Genomic DNA, 16,575 nt, shown 5'->3' with positions numbered 1-16,575 from the left:
ATATTTCCTTTTAAGCTGTAGGTATTTCAAGTCATTCCATATAATGACACACGACGATAGATATTATATTAGCGCCTGGGCCCTGGTTTTACAACCTGAGGAAGATAGTATTGTGAGAAGGGGAATTATTAAGTAAAATAACATAGCACTGCATGCTCTTTGGTTTGGGTAATGTTTTTTGTTTCTCCGGGAAATTTTAGTAACACCTTATGTGACACGTACCAGCATACAGACTTTATGAAACATTCATTAGCAAATTCTAAGCATTTATGGCTGCATCCCAAATGCATCCCCTGGTCAAAGGTCGTTCACTATGTAGGGAATAAGACCCCTGGTCAAAGGTTGTTCACTATGTAGGGAATAGGACCCTTGGTCAAAGGTCGTTCACTATGTAGGGAATAGGAACCCTGGTCAAAGGTCGTTCACTATGTGGGGAATAGGACCCCTGGTCAAAGGTCGTTCACTATATAGGGAATAGGACCCTTGGTCAAAGGTCGTTCACTATGTAGGGAATAGGACCCCTGGTCAAAGATCGTTCACTATATAGGGAATAGGACCCCTGGTCAAAGGTCGTTCACTATGTAGGGAATAGGACCCCTGGTCAAAGGTCGTTCACTATATAGGGAATAGGGTGCATTTTGGGACAGAACTTTAGTGACGGAGTGTTACCCACATTGCCTTCCAGCAGCATGCTGCGAGGAAAGAAGAAGTATGGGATGGAGGTCAGGGCTAGGCTGGCAGAGGAGATGAGGAGGCCCATCCACCACGCACCCACCCAGCGAGGGTCTGTAGGGGCCAGCTCAGCGTTGGTGACTGGAGGGAGAGAGGAGAGAGGAAGGTTAGAGGGAGGGTGTGAAGAGAGAGGGAGAGAGAGAGAGACAGAGAGGAAAGTTAGAGGGAGGAAGAGAGGAGAGAGGAAAGTTAGAGGGAGGGTGTGAAGAGAGGGAGAGAGAGAGACAGAGAGGAAAGTTAGAGGGAGGGAGAGAGAGAGAGAGGGAGAGAGAGAGAGACAGAGAGGAAAGTTAGAGGGAGGGAGAGAGAGAGAGAGGGAGAGAGAGAGAGACAGAGAGGAAAGTTAGAGGGAGGGAGAGAGAGAGAGGGAGAGAGAGAGGAAAGTTAGAGAGAGGGAGAGAGAGAGAGACAGAGAGGAAAGTTAGAGGGAGGGAGAGAGAGTGAGAGAGAGAGGACAGTTAGAGGGAGGGAGAGAGAGAGAGGAAAGTTAGAGAGAGGGAGAGAGAGAGAGACAGAGAGGAAAGTTAGAGGGAGGGAGAGAGGAGAGAGGACAGTTAGAGGGAGGGAGAGAGGAGGAGAAAGGACAGAGAGAGATTGAGATCGTAACAGAGCGACCAAGGCAGGAACAGAGACAGAAGCAGATCGTTAACAGCTTTTCAATATGAGCCCAAGCTATACAATCCCACCCTCTAAACCCAAGCTATACAATCCCACCCTCTAAACCCAAACTATACAATCCCACCCTCTAAGCCCAAGCTATACAATCCCACCCTCTAAACCCAAGCTATACAATCCCACCCTCTAAACCCAAGCTATACAATCCCACCCTCTAAACCCAAGCTATACAATCCCACCCTCTAAACCCAAGCTATACAATCCCACGCTCTAAGCACAAGCTATACAATCCCACCCTCTAAACCCAAGCTATACAATCCCACCCTCTAAACCCAAGCTATACAATCCCACCCTCTAAACCCAAGCTATACAATCCCACGCTCTAAACCCAAGCTATACAATCCAACCCTCTAAACCCAAGCTATACAATCCCACCCTCTAAACCCAAGCTATACAATCCAACCCTCTAAACCCAAGCTATACAATCCCACCCTCTAAACCCAAGCTATACAATCCCACCCTCTAAACCCATGCTATACAATCCCATCCTCTAAGTCCAAGCTATACAAGCCCACCCTCTAAACCCAAGCTATACAATCCCACCCTCTAAGCCCAAGCTATACAATCCCACCCTCTAAACCCAAGCTATACAATCCCACCCTCTAAACCCAAGCTATACAATCCCACCCTCTAAACCCAAGCTATACAATCCCACCCTCTAAACCCAAGCTATACAATCCCACCCTCTAAGCCCAAGCTATACAATCCCACCCTCTAAACCCAAGCTATACAATCCCACCCTCTAAACCCAAGCTATACAATCCCACCCTCTAAACCCAAGCTATACAATCCCACCCTCTAAACCCAAGCTATACAATCCCACCCTCTAAGACCAAGCTATACAATCCCACCCTCTAAACCCAAGCTATACAATCCCACCCTCTAAGACCAAGCTATACAATCCCACCCTCTAAACCCAAACTATACAATCCCACCCTCTAAGCCCAAGCTATACAATCCCACCCTCTAAGCCCAAGCTATACAATCCCACCCTCTAAGCCCAAGCTATACAATCCCACCCTCTAAACCCAAGATATACAATCCCACCCTCTAAGCCCAAGCTATACAATCCCACCCTCTAAACCCAAGCTATACAATCCCACCCTCTAAACCCAAGCTATACAATCCCACCCTCTAAGCCCAAGCTATACAATCCCACCCTCTAAGCCCAAGCTATACAATCCCACCCTCTAAGCCCAAGCTATACAATCCCACCCTCTAAACCCAAGCTATACAATCCCACCCTCTAAGCCCAAGCTATACAATCCCACCCTCTAAGCCCAAGCTATACAATCCCACCCTCTAAGCCCAAGCTATACAATCCCACCCTCTAAACCCAAGCTATACAATCCCACCCTCTAAGCCCAAGCTATACAATCCCACCATCTAAACCCAAGCTATACAATCCCACCCTCTAAGCCCAAGCTATACAATCCCACCCTCTAAGCACAAGCTATACAATCCCACCCTCTAAACCCAAGCTATACAATCCCACCCTCTAAGCCCAAGCTATACAATCCCACCCTCTAAGCACAAGCTATACAATCCCACCCTCTAAACCCAAGCTATACAATCCCACCCTCTAAGCCCAAGCTATACAATCCCACCCTCTAAGCACAAGCTATACAATCCCACCCTCTAAACCCAAGCTATACAATCCCACCCTCTAAGCCCAAGCTATACAATCCCACCCTCTAAACCCAAGCTATACAATCCCACCCTCTAAACCCAAGCTATACAATCCCACCCTCTAAGCACAAGCTATACAATCCCACCCTCTAAGCCCAAGCTATACAATCCCACCCTCTAAGCCCAAGCTATACAATCCCACCCTCTAAACCCAAGCTATACAATCCCACCCTCTAAACCCAAGCTATACAATCCCACCCTCTAAGCCCAAGCTATACAATCCCACCCTCTAAGCCCAAGCTATACAATCCCACCCTCTAAGCCCAAGCTATACAATCCCACCCTCTAAACCCAAGCTATACAATCCCACCCTCTAAGCCCAAGCTATACAATCCCACCCTCTAAACCCAAGCTATACAATCCCACCCTCTAAACCCAAGCTATACATCCCACCCTCTAAGACCAAGCTATACAATCCCACCCTCTAAGCCCAAGCTATACAATCCCACCCTCTAAGCCCAAGCTATACAATCCCACCCTCTAAACCCAAGCTATACAATCCCACCCTCTAAGCCCAAGCTATACAATCCCACCCTCTAAGCCCAAGCTATACAATCCCACCCTCTAAACCCAAGCTATACAATCCCACCCTCTAAACCCAAGCTATACAATCTCACCCTCTAAGCCCAAGCTATACAATCCCACCCTCTAAACCCAAGCTATACAATCCCACCCTCTAAGCCCAAGCTGTACAATCCCACCCTCTAAACCCAAGCTATACAATCCCACCCTCTAAACCCAAGCTATACAATCCCACCCTCTAAGCCCAAGCTATACAATCCCACCCTCTAAACCCAAGGTATACAATCCCACCCTCTAAACCCAAGCTATACAATCCCACCCTCTAAGCCCAAGCTATACAATCTCACCCTCTAAGCCCAAGCTATACAATCCCACCCTCTAAACCCAAGCTATACAATCCCACCCTCTAAACCCAAGCTATACAATCCCACGCTCTAAACCCAAGCTATACAATCCCACGCTCTAAACCCAAGCTATACAATCCCACCCTCTAAACCCAAGCTATACAATCCCACCCTCTAAACCCAAGCTATACAATCCCACCCTAAGCCCAAGCTATACAATCCCACCCTCTAAACCCAAGCTATACAATCCCACCCTCTAAACCCAAGCTATACAATCCCACCCTCTAAGCCCAAGCTATACAATCCCACCCTCTAAACCCAAACTATACAATCCCACCCTCTAAGCCCAAGCTATACAATCCCACCCTCTAAGCCCAAGCTATACAATCCCACCCTCTAAACCCAAGCTATACAATCCCACCCTCTAAACCCAAGCTATACAATCCCACCCTCTAAGCCCAAGCTATACAATCCCACCCTCTAAACCCAAGCTATACAATCCCACCCTCTAAACCAGCCACCAAACCTCGGCCACCAATGTGACGATCCAAACACAGTACCTACCTGAGCCGGTTCTGTCCACGTCCACATAGATCCTCAGCATGACGGAGCCCAGCAGGAAGCCGAAGGCAGGTCCAAACACAGACAGAGCAAACAGGATGGCTAAGGAGAAAAGAGACAGTTAAGGTCTTTTACCAGGGAGGTTCACTGAGAACGCATTCTCATTTACAGCAACAACCTGGGGAATAGTTACAGGGGATGATCGAGCCAATTGGAAGTTGGGGGTGATTTGGTGGCCGTGATGGTATGAGGGCCAGATTTGGAATTTAGCCAGGACACTTAGATAACACCCCGACTCTTACGATAATTTCCATGGGATCTTTAGTGACCACAGAGAGTCAGGATACCCGGATACATCCTATCCGAAAGGTGGCACCCTACAGAGGGCAATGTCCCTAATCATTGCCGTGGGGCATTTCTTTAGACCAGAGGAAAGAGTGCCTCCTACCGGCGCTCCAACACCACTTCCAGCAGCATCTGGTCTCCCATCCAGGAACTGACCAGAACCAACCGTGCTTAGCTTCAGAGGAAAGCCAGCAGTGGGATGCAGGCTGGTATGTAGCTGTCATTGTGTCTGATATTTATTATTATACTAGTGTTTGAGTTATCTACAGGCCTCTTACCTATTTAGAGGTTCTAGTGTTTCAGTAAGCTACAGGCCTCTTACCTATGTAGAGGTTCTAGTGTTTCAGTAAGCTACAGGCCTCTTACCTATGTAGAGGTTCTAGTGTTTCAGTAAGCTACAGGCCTCTTACCTATGTAGAGGTTCTAGTGTTTCAGTAGGCTACAGGCCTCTTACCTATGCAGAGGGGCTAGTGTTTCAGTAGGCTACAGGCCTCTTACCTATGTAGAGGTTCTAGTGTTTCAGTAAGCTACAGGCCTCTTACCTATGCAGAGGGGCTAGTGTTTCAGTAAGCTACAGGCCTCTTACCTATGCAGAGGTTCTAGTGTTTCAGTAAGCTATAGGCCTCTTACCTATGTAGAGGTTCTAGTGTTTCAGTAAGCTACAGGCCTCTTACCTATGCAGAGGTTCTAGTGTTTCAGTAAGCTACAGGCCTCTTACCTATGTAGAGGTTCTAGTGTTTCAGTAGGCTACAGGCCTCTTACCTATGCAGAGGTTCTAGTGTTTCAGTAAGCTACAGGCCTCTTACCTATGTAGAGGTTCTAGTGTTTCAGTAAGCTACAGGCCTCTTACCTATGTAGAGGTTCTAGTGTTTCAGTAAGCTACAGGCCTCTTACCTATGTAGAGGTTCTAGTGTTTCAGTAAGCTACAGGCCTCTTACCTATGTAGAGGTTCTAGTGTTTCAGTAAGCTACAGGCCTCTTACCTATGCAGAGGTTCTAGTGTTTCAGTAAGCTACAGGCCTCTTACCTATGCAGAGGTTCTAGTGTTTCAGTAAGCTACAGGCCTCTTACCTATGTAGAGGTTCTAGTGTTTCAGTAAGCTACAGGCCTCTTACCTATGCAGAGGTTCTAGTGTTTCAGTAAGCTACAGGCCTCTTACCTATGCAGAGGGGCTAGTGTTTCAGTAAGCTACAGGCCTCTTACCTATGCAGAGGTTCTAGTGTTTCAGTAAGCTACAGGCCTCTTACCTATGTAGAGGTTCTAGTGTTTCAGTAAGCTACAGGCCTCTTACCTATGTAGAGGTTCTAGTGTTTCAGTAAGCTATAGGCCTCTTACCTATGTAGAGGTTCTAGTGTTTCAGTAAGCTTCAGGCCTCTTACCTATGTAGAGGTTCTAGTGTTTCAGTAAGCTATAGGCCTCTTACCTATGTAGAGGTTCTAGTGTTTCAGTAAGCTACAGGCCTCTTACCTATGTAGACGTTCTAGTGTTTCAGTAAAATACAGGCCTCATACCTATGTAGAGGTTCTAGTGTTTCAGTAAGCTACAGGCCTCATACCTATGTAGAGGTTCTAGTGTTTCAGTAAGCTATGGGCCTCTTACCTACGTAGAGGGACTAGTGTTCGAGTTATCTACAGGACTCTTACCTATGTAGAGGTTCTAGTGTTTCAGTAAGCTATGGGCCTCTTACCTATGTAGAGGTTCTAGTGTTTCAGTAGGCTACAGGCCTCTTACCTATGTAGAGATTCTAGTGTTTCAGTAAGCTACAGGCCTCTTACCTATGTAGAGGTTCTAGTGTTTCAGTAGGCTACAGGCCTCTTACCTATGTAGAGGTTATAGTGTTTCAGTAAGCTATAGGCCTCTTACCTATGTAGAGGTTCTAGTGTTTCAGTAAGCTGCAGGCCTCTTACCTATGTAGAGGTTATAGTGTTTCAGTAAGCTACAGGCCTCTTACCTATGTAGAGGTTCTAGTGTTTGAGTTATCTACAAGCCTCTTACCTATGTAGAGGTTCTAGTGTTTCAGTAAGCTATAGGCCTCTTACCTATGTATACGTTCTAGTGTTTCAGTAAGCAACTGGCCTCTTACCTATGTAGAGGTTCTAGTGTTTCAGTAGGCTACAGGCCTCTTACCTATGTGGAGAGGCTAGTGTTTCAGTAAGCTACAGGCCTCTTACCTATGTAGAGGTTCTAGTGTTTCAGTAAGCTATAGGCCTCTTACCTATGCAGAGGTTCTAGTGTTTCAGTAGGCTACAGGCCTCTTACCTATGTAGAGGTTCTAGTGTTTCAGTAAGCTACAGGCCTCTTACCTATGTAGAGAGACTAGTGTTTCAGTAGGCTACAGGCCTCTTACCTATGTAGAGGTTCTAGTGTTTCAGTAGGCTACAGGCCTCTTACCTATGCAGAGGGGCTAGTGTTTCAGTAAGCTACAGGCCTCTTACCTATGCAGAGGTTCTAGTGTTTCAGTAAGCTATAGGCCTCTTACCTATGTAGAGGTTCTAGTGTTTCAGTAAGCTACAGGCCTCTTACCTATGCAGAGGTTCTAGTGTTTCAGTAAGCTACAGGCCTCTTACCTATGTAGAGGTTCTAGTGTTTCAGTAGGCTACAGGCCTCTTACCTATGCAGAGGTTCTAGTGTTTCAGTAAGCTACAGGCCTCTTACCTATGTAGAGGTTCTAGTGTTTCAGTAAGCTACAGGCCTCTTACCTATGTAGAGGTTCTAGTGTTTCAGTAAGCTACAGGCCTCTTACCTATGTAGAGGTTCTAGTGTTTCAGTAAGCTACAGGCCTCTTACCTATGTAGAGGTTCTAGTGTTTCAGTAAGCTACAGGCCTCTTACCTATGCAGAGGTTCTAGTGTTTCAGTAAGCTACAGGCCTCTTACCTATGCAGAGGTTCTAGTGTTTCAGTAAGCTACAGGCCTCTTACCTATGTAGAGGTTCTAGTGTTTCAGTAAGCTACAGGCCTCTTACCTATGCAGAGGTTCTAGTGTTTCAGTAAGCTACAGGCCTCTTACCTATGCAGAGGGGCTAGTGTTTCAGTAAGCTACAGGCCTCTTACCTATGCAGAGGTTCTAGTGTTTCAGTAAGCTACAGGCCTCTTACCTATGTAGAGGTTCTAGTGTTTCAGTAAGCTACAGGCCTCTTACCTATGTAGAGGTTCTAGTGTTTCAGTAAGCTATAGGCCTCTTACCTATGTAGAGGTTCTAGTGTTTCAGTAAGCTTCAGGCCTCTTACCTATGTAGAGGTTCTAGTGTTTCAGTAAGCTATAGGCCTCTTACCTATGTAGAGGTTCTAGTGTTTCAGTAAGCTACAGGCCTCTTACCTATGTAGACGTTCTAGTGTTTCAGTAAAATACAGGCCTCATACCTATGTAGAGGTTCTAGTGTTTCAGTAAGCTACAGGCCTCATACCTATGTAGAGGTTCTAGTGTTTCAGTAAGCTATGGGCCTCTTACCTACGTAGAGGGACTAGTGTTCGAGTTATCTACAGGACTCTTACCTATGTAGAGGTTCTAGTGTTTCAGTAAGCTATGGGCCTCTTACCTATGTAGAGGTTCTAGTGTTTCAGTAGGCTACAGGCCTCTTACCTATGTAGAGATTCTAGTGTTTCAGTAAGCTACAGGCCTCTTACCTATGTAGAGGTTCTAGTGTTTCAGTAGGCTACAGGCCTCTTACCTATGTAGAGGTTATAGTGTTTCAGTAAGCTATAGGCCTCTTACCTATGTAGAGGTTCTAGTGTTTCAGTAAGCTGCAGGCCTCTTACCTATGTAGAGGTTATAGTGTTTCAGTAAGCTACAGGCCTCTTACCTATGTAGAGGTTCTAGTGTTTGAGTTATCTACAAGCCTCTTACCTATGTAGAGGTTCTAGTGTTTCAGTAAGCTATAGGCCTCTTACCTATGTATACGTTCTAGTGTTTCAGTAAGCAACTGGCCTCTTACCTATGTAGAGGTTCTAGTGTTTCAGTAGGCTACAGGCCTCTTACCTATGTGGAGAGGCTAGTGTTTCAGTAAGCTACAGGCCTCTTACCTATGTAGAGGTTCTAGTGTTTCAGTAAGCTATAGGCCTCTTACCTATGCAGAGGTTCTAGTGTTTCAGTAGGCTACAGGCCTCTTACCTATGTAGAGGTTCTAGTGTTTCAGTAAGCTACAGGCCTCTTACCTATGTAGAGAGACTAGTGTTTCAGTAGGCTACAGGCCTCTTACCTATGTAGAGGTTCTAGTGTTTCAGTAGGCTACAGGCCTCTTACCTATGTAGAGGTTCTAGTGTTTCAGTAAAATACAGGCCTCATACCTATGTAGAGGTTCTAGTGTTTCAGTAGGCTACAGACATCTTACCTATGTAGAGGGGCTAGTGTTTGAGTTATCTACAAGCCTCTTACCTATGTAGAGGTTCTAGTGTTTCAGTAAGCTATGGGCCTCTTACCTACGTAGAGGGACTAGTGTTCGAGTTATCTACATGCCTCTTACCTATGTAGAGGTTCTAGTGTTTCAGTAAGCTACAGGCCTCATTCCTATGTAGAGGTTCTAGTGTTTCAGTAAGCTAAAGGCCTCTTACCTATGTAGAGGTTCTAGTGTTTCAGTAGGCTACAGGCCTCTTACCTATGTAGAGGTTCTAGTGTTTCAGTAAGCTAAAGGCCTCTTACCTATGTAGAGGTTCTAGTGTTTCAGTAGGCTACAGGCCTCTTACCTATGTAGAGGTTCTAGTGTTTCAGTAAGCTAAAGGCCTCTTACCTATGTAGAGGTTCTAGTGTTTCAGTAGGCTACAGGCCTCTTACCTATGTAGAGGTTCTAGTGTTTCAGTAAGCTACAGGCCTCTTACCTATGTAGAGGTTCTAGTGTTTCAGTAAAATACAGGCCTCTTACCTATGTAGAGGGGGGAGTTGCCTCTTCCGGCAAAGTCATCCACATAAGAGATACCAAAGGGTTGTATGGGAACAGACCCCACCCCGAACAGCAGCTGAGCTATAGCCATGAGCAGCCACAAGTTGTTGGTGTCTGCTATACGCTTGATCTCTGTCTTTCCACAGGCCTCTGTGGTGTTGGAGGGACCCTGGAGGGAACACAGGTCTTGGCGATCTGGAGAAAGCACACACATTCACGTGAACCACACACACACACACACACACACACACACACACACACACACACACACACACACACACACACACACACACACACACACACACACACACACACACGCACACACACACACGCACAGCTGAGTTCATGTTCCTGGAGTTTCATGTGACCCTTCAGTGATACAATGAGGAGATCAGCCAGCCTACTGGGGGGGGGGGGGGGGGCTCTCAGTTAAAACAACAGAGCTCTCAGTTAAAACAACTGACTTGGAGACAGTCCTCATCTTCTTGGCTTTCCTGGAGTGCTCAGAGATGAACATTTTTAATCTGAGGAATGCGGATCGGGTTCAGCTAGAGAGCACCTGCAGCCAGCCTGGCTCCCACAATCCACCACTCTAAATCCATCCATCCATCTACTCTAAATCCATCCATCCACTCTAAATCCATCCATCCACTCTAAATCCACCCATCTACTCTAAATCCACCCATCCACTCTAAATCCACCCAACCACTCTAAATCCACCCATCCACTCTAAATCCACCCAACCACTCTAAATCCACCCATCCACTCTAAATCCACCCATCCACTCTAAATCCACCCAACCACTCTAAATCCACCCATCCACTCTAAATCCACCCAACCACTCTAAATCCACCCATCCACTCTAAATCCACCCATCCACTCTAAATCCACCCATCCACTCTAAATCCACCCATCCACTCTAAATCCATCCACACTAAATCCATCCATCCACTCTAAATCCATCCATCCACTCTAAATCCATCCATTCTAAATCCACCCATCCACTCTAAATCCACCCATCCACTCTAAATCCACCCATCCACTCTAAATCCATCCCTCCACTCTAAATCCATCCCCTCTAAATCCACCCATCCACTCTAAATCCACCCATCAACTCTAAATCCATCCACACTAAATCCATCCATCCATCCACTCTAAATCCATCCATCCACTGTAAATCCATCCATCCACTCTAAATCCACCCAACCACTCTAAATCCACCCATCCACTCTAAATCCACCCATCCACTCTAAATCCATCCACTCTAAATCCATCCATCCACTCTAAATCCATCCAGTCTAAATCCACCCATCCATCCAGTCTAAATCCACCCATCCACTCTAAATCCACCCAACCACTCTAAATCCACCCATCCACTCTAAATCCACCCAACCACTCTAAATCCACCCATCCACTCTAAATCCACCCATCCACTCTAAATCCACCCAACCACTCTAAATCCACCCATCCACTCTAAATCCACCCAACCACTCTAAATCCACCCATCTACTCTAAATCCACCCATCCACTCTAAATCCACCCATCCACTCTAAATCCATCCACACTAAATCCATCCATCCATCCACTCTAAATCCATCCATCCACTCTAAATCCATCCACTCTAAATCCACCCATCCATCCACTCTAAATCCATCCATTCACTGTAAATCCATCCATCCAATCTAAATCCACCCATCCACTCTAAATCCACCCATCCACTCTAAATCCACCCATCCACTCTAAATCCATCCACTCTAAATCCACCCATCCACTTTAAATCCATCCCTCCACTCTAAATCCATCCCCTCTAAATCCACCCATCCACTCTAAATCCACCCATCCACTCTAAATCCACCCATCAACTCTAAATCCATCCACACTAAATCCATCCATCCATCCACTCTAAATCCATCCATCCACTGTAAATCCATCCATCCACTCTAAATCCACCCATCCACTCTAAATCCACCCATCCACTCTAAATCCATCCATTCTAAATCCACCCATCCATCCAGTCTAAATCCACCCATCCATCCACTCTAAATCCACCCATCCACTCTAAATCCATTCATCCACTCTAAATCCATCCACTCTAAATCCATCCATCCACTCTAAATCCATCCATCCACTCTAAATCCATCCACTCTAAATCCATCCATCCACTCTAAATCCACCCATCCACTCTAAATCCATCCATCCACTCTAGGGGGGTGTTCCCTCTGCTGTTTCCTGAAGTCCACAATCATCTCCTTAGTTTTGTTGACGTTGAGTGTGAGGTTATTTTCCTGACACCACACTCCGTGGGCCCTCACCTCCTCCCTGTAGGCCGTCTCGTCGTTGTTGGTAATCAAGCCTACCACTGTTGTGTCGTCCACAAACTTGATGATTGAGTTGGAGGCGTGCGTGGCCATGCAGTCGTGGGTGAACAGGGAGTACAGGAGAGGGCTCAGAACGCACCCTTGTGGGGCCCCAGTGTTGAGGATCAGCGGGAAGGAGATGTTGTTAACAACCCTCACCACCTGGGGGCGGCCCGTCAGGAAGTCCAGTACCCAGTTGCACAGGGCGGAGTCGAGACCCAGGGTCTCGAGCTTGATGACGAGCTTGGAGGGTACTATGGTGTTGAATGCCGAGCTGTAGTCGATGAACAGCATTCTCACATAGGTATTCCTCTTGTCCAGATGGGTTAGGGCAGTGTGCAGTGTGGTTGAGATTGCATCGTCTGTGGACCTATTTGGGCGGTAAGCAAATTGGAGTGGGTCTAGGGTGTCAGGTAGGGTGGAGGTGATATGGTCCTTGACTAGTCTCTCAAAGCACTTCATGATGACGGAAGTGAGTGCTACGGGGCGGTAGTCATTTAGCTCAGTTACCTTAGCTTTCTTGGGAACAGGAATAATGGTGGCCCTCTTGAAGCATGTGGGAACAGCAGACTGGTATAGGGATTGATTGAATATGTCCGTAAACACACCAGCCAGCTGGTCTGCGCATGCTCTGAGGGCGCGGCTGGGGATGCCTTCTGGGCCTGCAGCCTTGCGAGGGTTAACACGTTTAAATGTTTTACTCACCTCGGCTGCAGTGAAGGAGTGACCGCATGTTTCCGTTGCAGGCCGTGTCAGTGGCACTGTATTGTCCTCAAAGCGGGCAAAAAAGTTATTTAGTCTGCCTGGGAGCAAGACATCCTGGTCCGTGACTGGGCTGGATTTCTTCCTGTAGTCCGTGATTGACTGTAGACCCTGCCACATGCCTCTTGTGTCTGAGCCGTTGAATTGAGATTCTACTTTGTCTCTGTACTGATGCTTAGCTTGTTTGATAGCCTTACGGAGGGAATAGCTGCACTGTTTGTATTCAGTCATGTTACCAGACACCTTGCCCTGATTGAAAGCAGTGGTTCGCGCTTTCAGTTTCACGCGAATGCTGCCATCAATCCACGGTTTCTGGTTAGGGAATGTTTTAATCGTTGCTATGGGAACGACATCTTCAACGCACGTTCTAATGAACTCGCACACCGAATCAGCGTATTCGTCAATATTGTTATCTGACGCAATACGAAACATGTCCCAGTCCACGTGATGGAAGCAGTCTTGGAGTGTGGAGTCAGCTTGGTCGGACCAGCGTTGGACAGACCTCAGCGTGGGAGCTTCTTTTCTTAGTTTTTGTCTGTAGGCAGGTATCAGCAAAATGGAGTCGTGGTCAGCTTTTCCGAAAGGGGGGCAGGGCAGGGCCTTATATGCGTCGCGGAAGTTAGAGTAACAGTGATCCAAGGTTTTTCCACCCCTGGTTGCGCAATCGATATGCTGATAAAATTTAGGGAGTCTTGTTTTCAGATTAGCCTTGTTAAAATCCCCAACAACGATGAATGCAGCCTCCGGATAAATGGTTTCCAGTTTGCAAAGAGTTAAATAAAGTTAGTTCAGAGCCATCGATGTGTCTGCTTGGGGGGGGATATATACGGCTGTGATTATAATCGTAGAGAATTCTCTTGGTAGATAATGCGGTCTACATTTGATTGTGAGGAATTCTAAATCAGGTGAACAGAAGGATTTGAGTTCCTGTATGTTTCTTTCATCGCACCATGCCTCTAAATCCATCCACTCTAAATCCATCCATCCACTCTAAACCCATCCACTCTAAATCCATCCATCCACTCGATGACAGGCGGAACCAGGTCCAACACACTGGAAACTGCTGATTTATGGAGACTGACAGTGGATGATACTTGCATTGCCATAGACTAGGTTTTAAAACTCACAGGACCAGTTTCCCGGACACGGTAATTGTCCTGGACTAACAAATCATTTCTACGATATTCTGTGTGATGGAAACCCAACCCATGTAACCTACCCTCTGACGTAGTGCAACTCTACTGCAACTCTACTGCAACTCGCTGTTGGCTGGGCTCCCTGCCTGTGCCATTAAACCCCTACAACTCATCCAGAACGCCGCAGCCCGTCTGGTGTTCAACCTTCCCAAGTTCTCTCACGTCACCCCGCTCCTCCGCTCTCTCCACTGGCTTCCAGTTGAAGCTCGCATCCGCTACAAGACCATGGTGCTTGCCTACGGAGCTGTGAGGGGAACGGCACCGCAGTACCTCCAGGCTCTGATCAGGCCCTACACCCAAGCAAGGGCACTGCGTTCATCCACCTCTGGCCTGCTCGCCTCCCTACCATTGAGGAAGTACAGTTCCCGCTCAGCCCAGTCAAAACTGTTCGCTGCTCTGGCCCCCAATGGTGGAACAAACTCCCTCACGACGCCAGGACAGCGGAGTCAATCACCACCTTCCGGAGACACCTGAAACCCCACCTCTTCAAGGAATACCTAGGATAGGATAAGTAATCCTTCTCACCACCCCCCTTAATGATTTAGATGCACTATTGTAAAGTGGCTGTTCCACTGGATGTCAGAAGGTGAATTCACCAATTTGTAAGTCGCTCTGGATAAGAGCGTCTGCTAAATGACTTAAATGTAATGTAAATGTAAATGTAGTGGTGTATACTTGGTGTTGCTGTAATAGAGATATATTTCATCCTAACATCTTACCATGTATGACAGAGTCATAGCTATAGGGCTGGGACAGGAAGTGAGGTAGGGCCAGGATGAGAGCGCTGATGGACATCAGCAGACCACCCAGTCCGATGAGACGAGGCCGATGGACCCTGCTGCCCAGGTAACTCACAAACACTATCAGAATTGTGTTCCCCACCTAGAGGGATGGAGGGAGAGAGAGAGAGAAAGAGAGAGAGAGAGAGAGAGTGATAGAAGGGGGAGACAGAGAGTAGGGAGGGGAGGGGGGGTAGAGAGAGGAAGGGAGAAGGGGGAGGGAAAGAGAGTGATAGAAGGGGGGGACAGAGAGTAGGGGGGAGGGACAGAGAGAGGGAGAAGGGGGAGAGAAAGAGAGTGATAGAAGGGGGTGACAGAGAGTAGGGGGGGGGGACAGAGAGAGAAAGAGAAGGGGGAGGGAAAGAGAGTGTGTCAGAGACCTTATGACCAGGAGAATACAGTAGCAATACACACTCAGTGAATGGCTGCTTGTTTTCTACTCGTTATCGAGGAGCAAGGCTCGGCCAGCGCTTCAACAAAAGCAGGTGGCATACTCACTTAACGAGTCATATCACCATCCAGTGCTTATGCATTTCTACTCTTTAACCACCACCTGAGATGAATCTAACATGACTTTTAAATTTTACCAGGCAAGTCAGTTAAGAACAAATTCTTATTTTCAATGATGGCCTAGGAACAGTGGGTTAACTGCCTGTTCAGGGGCAGACCGACAGATTTGTACCTTGTCAGCTTGGGGATTCGAACTTGCAACCTTTCACTTACTAGTCCAACGCTCTAACCACTAGGCTACCCTGCCGCCCCTTCTTTACCGAGCTGTGGTTACCGGTTGGCTCTTACCTCGTGCAGAGAGGAGATGGTGCCAGAGGAGAAACTGCTGAGGCCAAAGCGTCTCTCGATGGTGGTGATGGTGCTCTTAAAGTAGGAGCTGTAGAGCAGCTGGGTGAGCTGCAGCAGGCCATGACACAGCACAAACAGCTAGATACAGAGAGACAAAACGTTAGAGAGAGAGAGACAGGAGAGAGAGAGAGAGAGAGAGAGAGAGAGAGAGAGAGAGAGAGAGAGAGCGAGAGAGAGAGAGGAGAGAGAGAGAGAGAGAGGCGAGAGAGAGAGAGGCATGAGAGAGAGAGGCATGAGAGAGAGAGAGAGAGAGAGAGGGGCAGGAGAGAGAGAGAGGCATGAGAGAGAGAGAGAGAGAGGCAGGAGAGAGAGAAAGAGGCAAGAGAGAGAGAGAGAGAGAGAGAGAGGCAGGAGAGAGAGAGGCAGGAGAGAGAGAGAGGCAGGAGAGAGAGAGAGAGAGAGAGGAGGCAGGAGAGAGAGAGAGGCAGGAGAGAGAGAGGCAGGAGAGAGAGAGAGAGGCATGAGAGAGAGAGAGAGGCAGGAGAGAGAGAGAAAGAGAGGCGAGAGAGAGAGTGAGGCAGGAGAGAGAGAGAGGCAGGAGAGAGAGAGGCAGGAGAGAGAGAGAGGCAGGAGAGAGAGAGAGAAAGGCAGGAGCGAGAGAGACGCAGGAGAGAGAGACAGAGAGAGAGAATGAAAAGAGAGAGTGAGATGCCGGAGAGAGAGACAGAGAGAGAGAGAGAATGAGAAGAGAGAGAGAGAGACGCAGGAGAGAGAGACAGAGAGAGAATGAGAAGAGAGAGAGACGCAGGAGAGAGACAGAGAGAGAATGAGAAGAGAGAGAGAGAGACGCAGGAGAGAGAGACAGAGAGAGAATGAGAAGAGAGAGAGACGCAGGAGAGAGACAGAGAGAGAATGAGAAGAGAGAGAGAGAGAGACGCAGGAG

General features: G+C 47.4%; 1 protein-coding gene across 1 annotated transcript in view; it reads right to left on the bottom strand.

Annotated features, from left to right (window-relative positions):
• The window catches only part of LOC135513302 (solute carrier organic anion transporter family member 2A1-like), a 76,918-nt gene that overhangs the window by 20,461 nt on the left and 39,882 nt on the right, over positions 1 to 16,575 (bottom strand). The window contains exons 2-6 of the mRNA XM_064936196.1: positions 15,633 to 15,770; positions 14,775 to 14,937; positions 9,723 to 9,935; positions 4,527 to 4,625; positions 674 to 813 (exon numbers count right to left, since the gene is read on the bottom strand). Of these exons, the coding sequence (XP_064792268.1) occupies positions 674 to 813; positions 4,527 to 4,625; positions 9,723 to 9,935; positions 14,775 to 14,937; positions 15,633 to 15,770 (753 nt within the window). The remainder of the gene's footprint in view (positions 1 to 673; positions 814 to 4,526; positions 4,626 to 9,722; positions 9,936 to 14,774; positions 14,938 to 15,632; positions 15,771 to 16,575) is intronic.

The sequence above is a fragment of the Oncorhynchus masou genome, chromosome 24, assembly GCF_036934945.1.
Source record: "Oncorhynchus masou masou isolate Uvic2021 chromosome 24, UVic_Omas_1.1, whole genome shotgun sequence".
NCBI classification, from domain to species: domain Eukaryota; kingdom Metazoa; phylum Chordata; class Actinopteri; order Salmoniformes; family Salmonidae; genus Oncorhynchus; species Oncorhynchus masou.
This window is presented reverse-complemented; position numbering and strand designations above follow the sequence as displayed.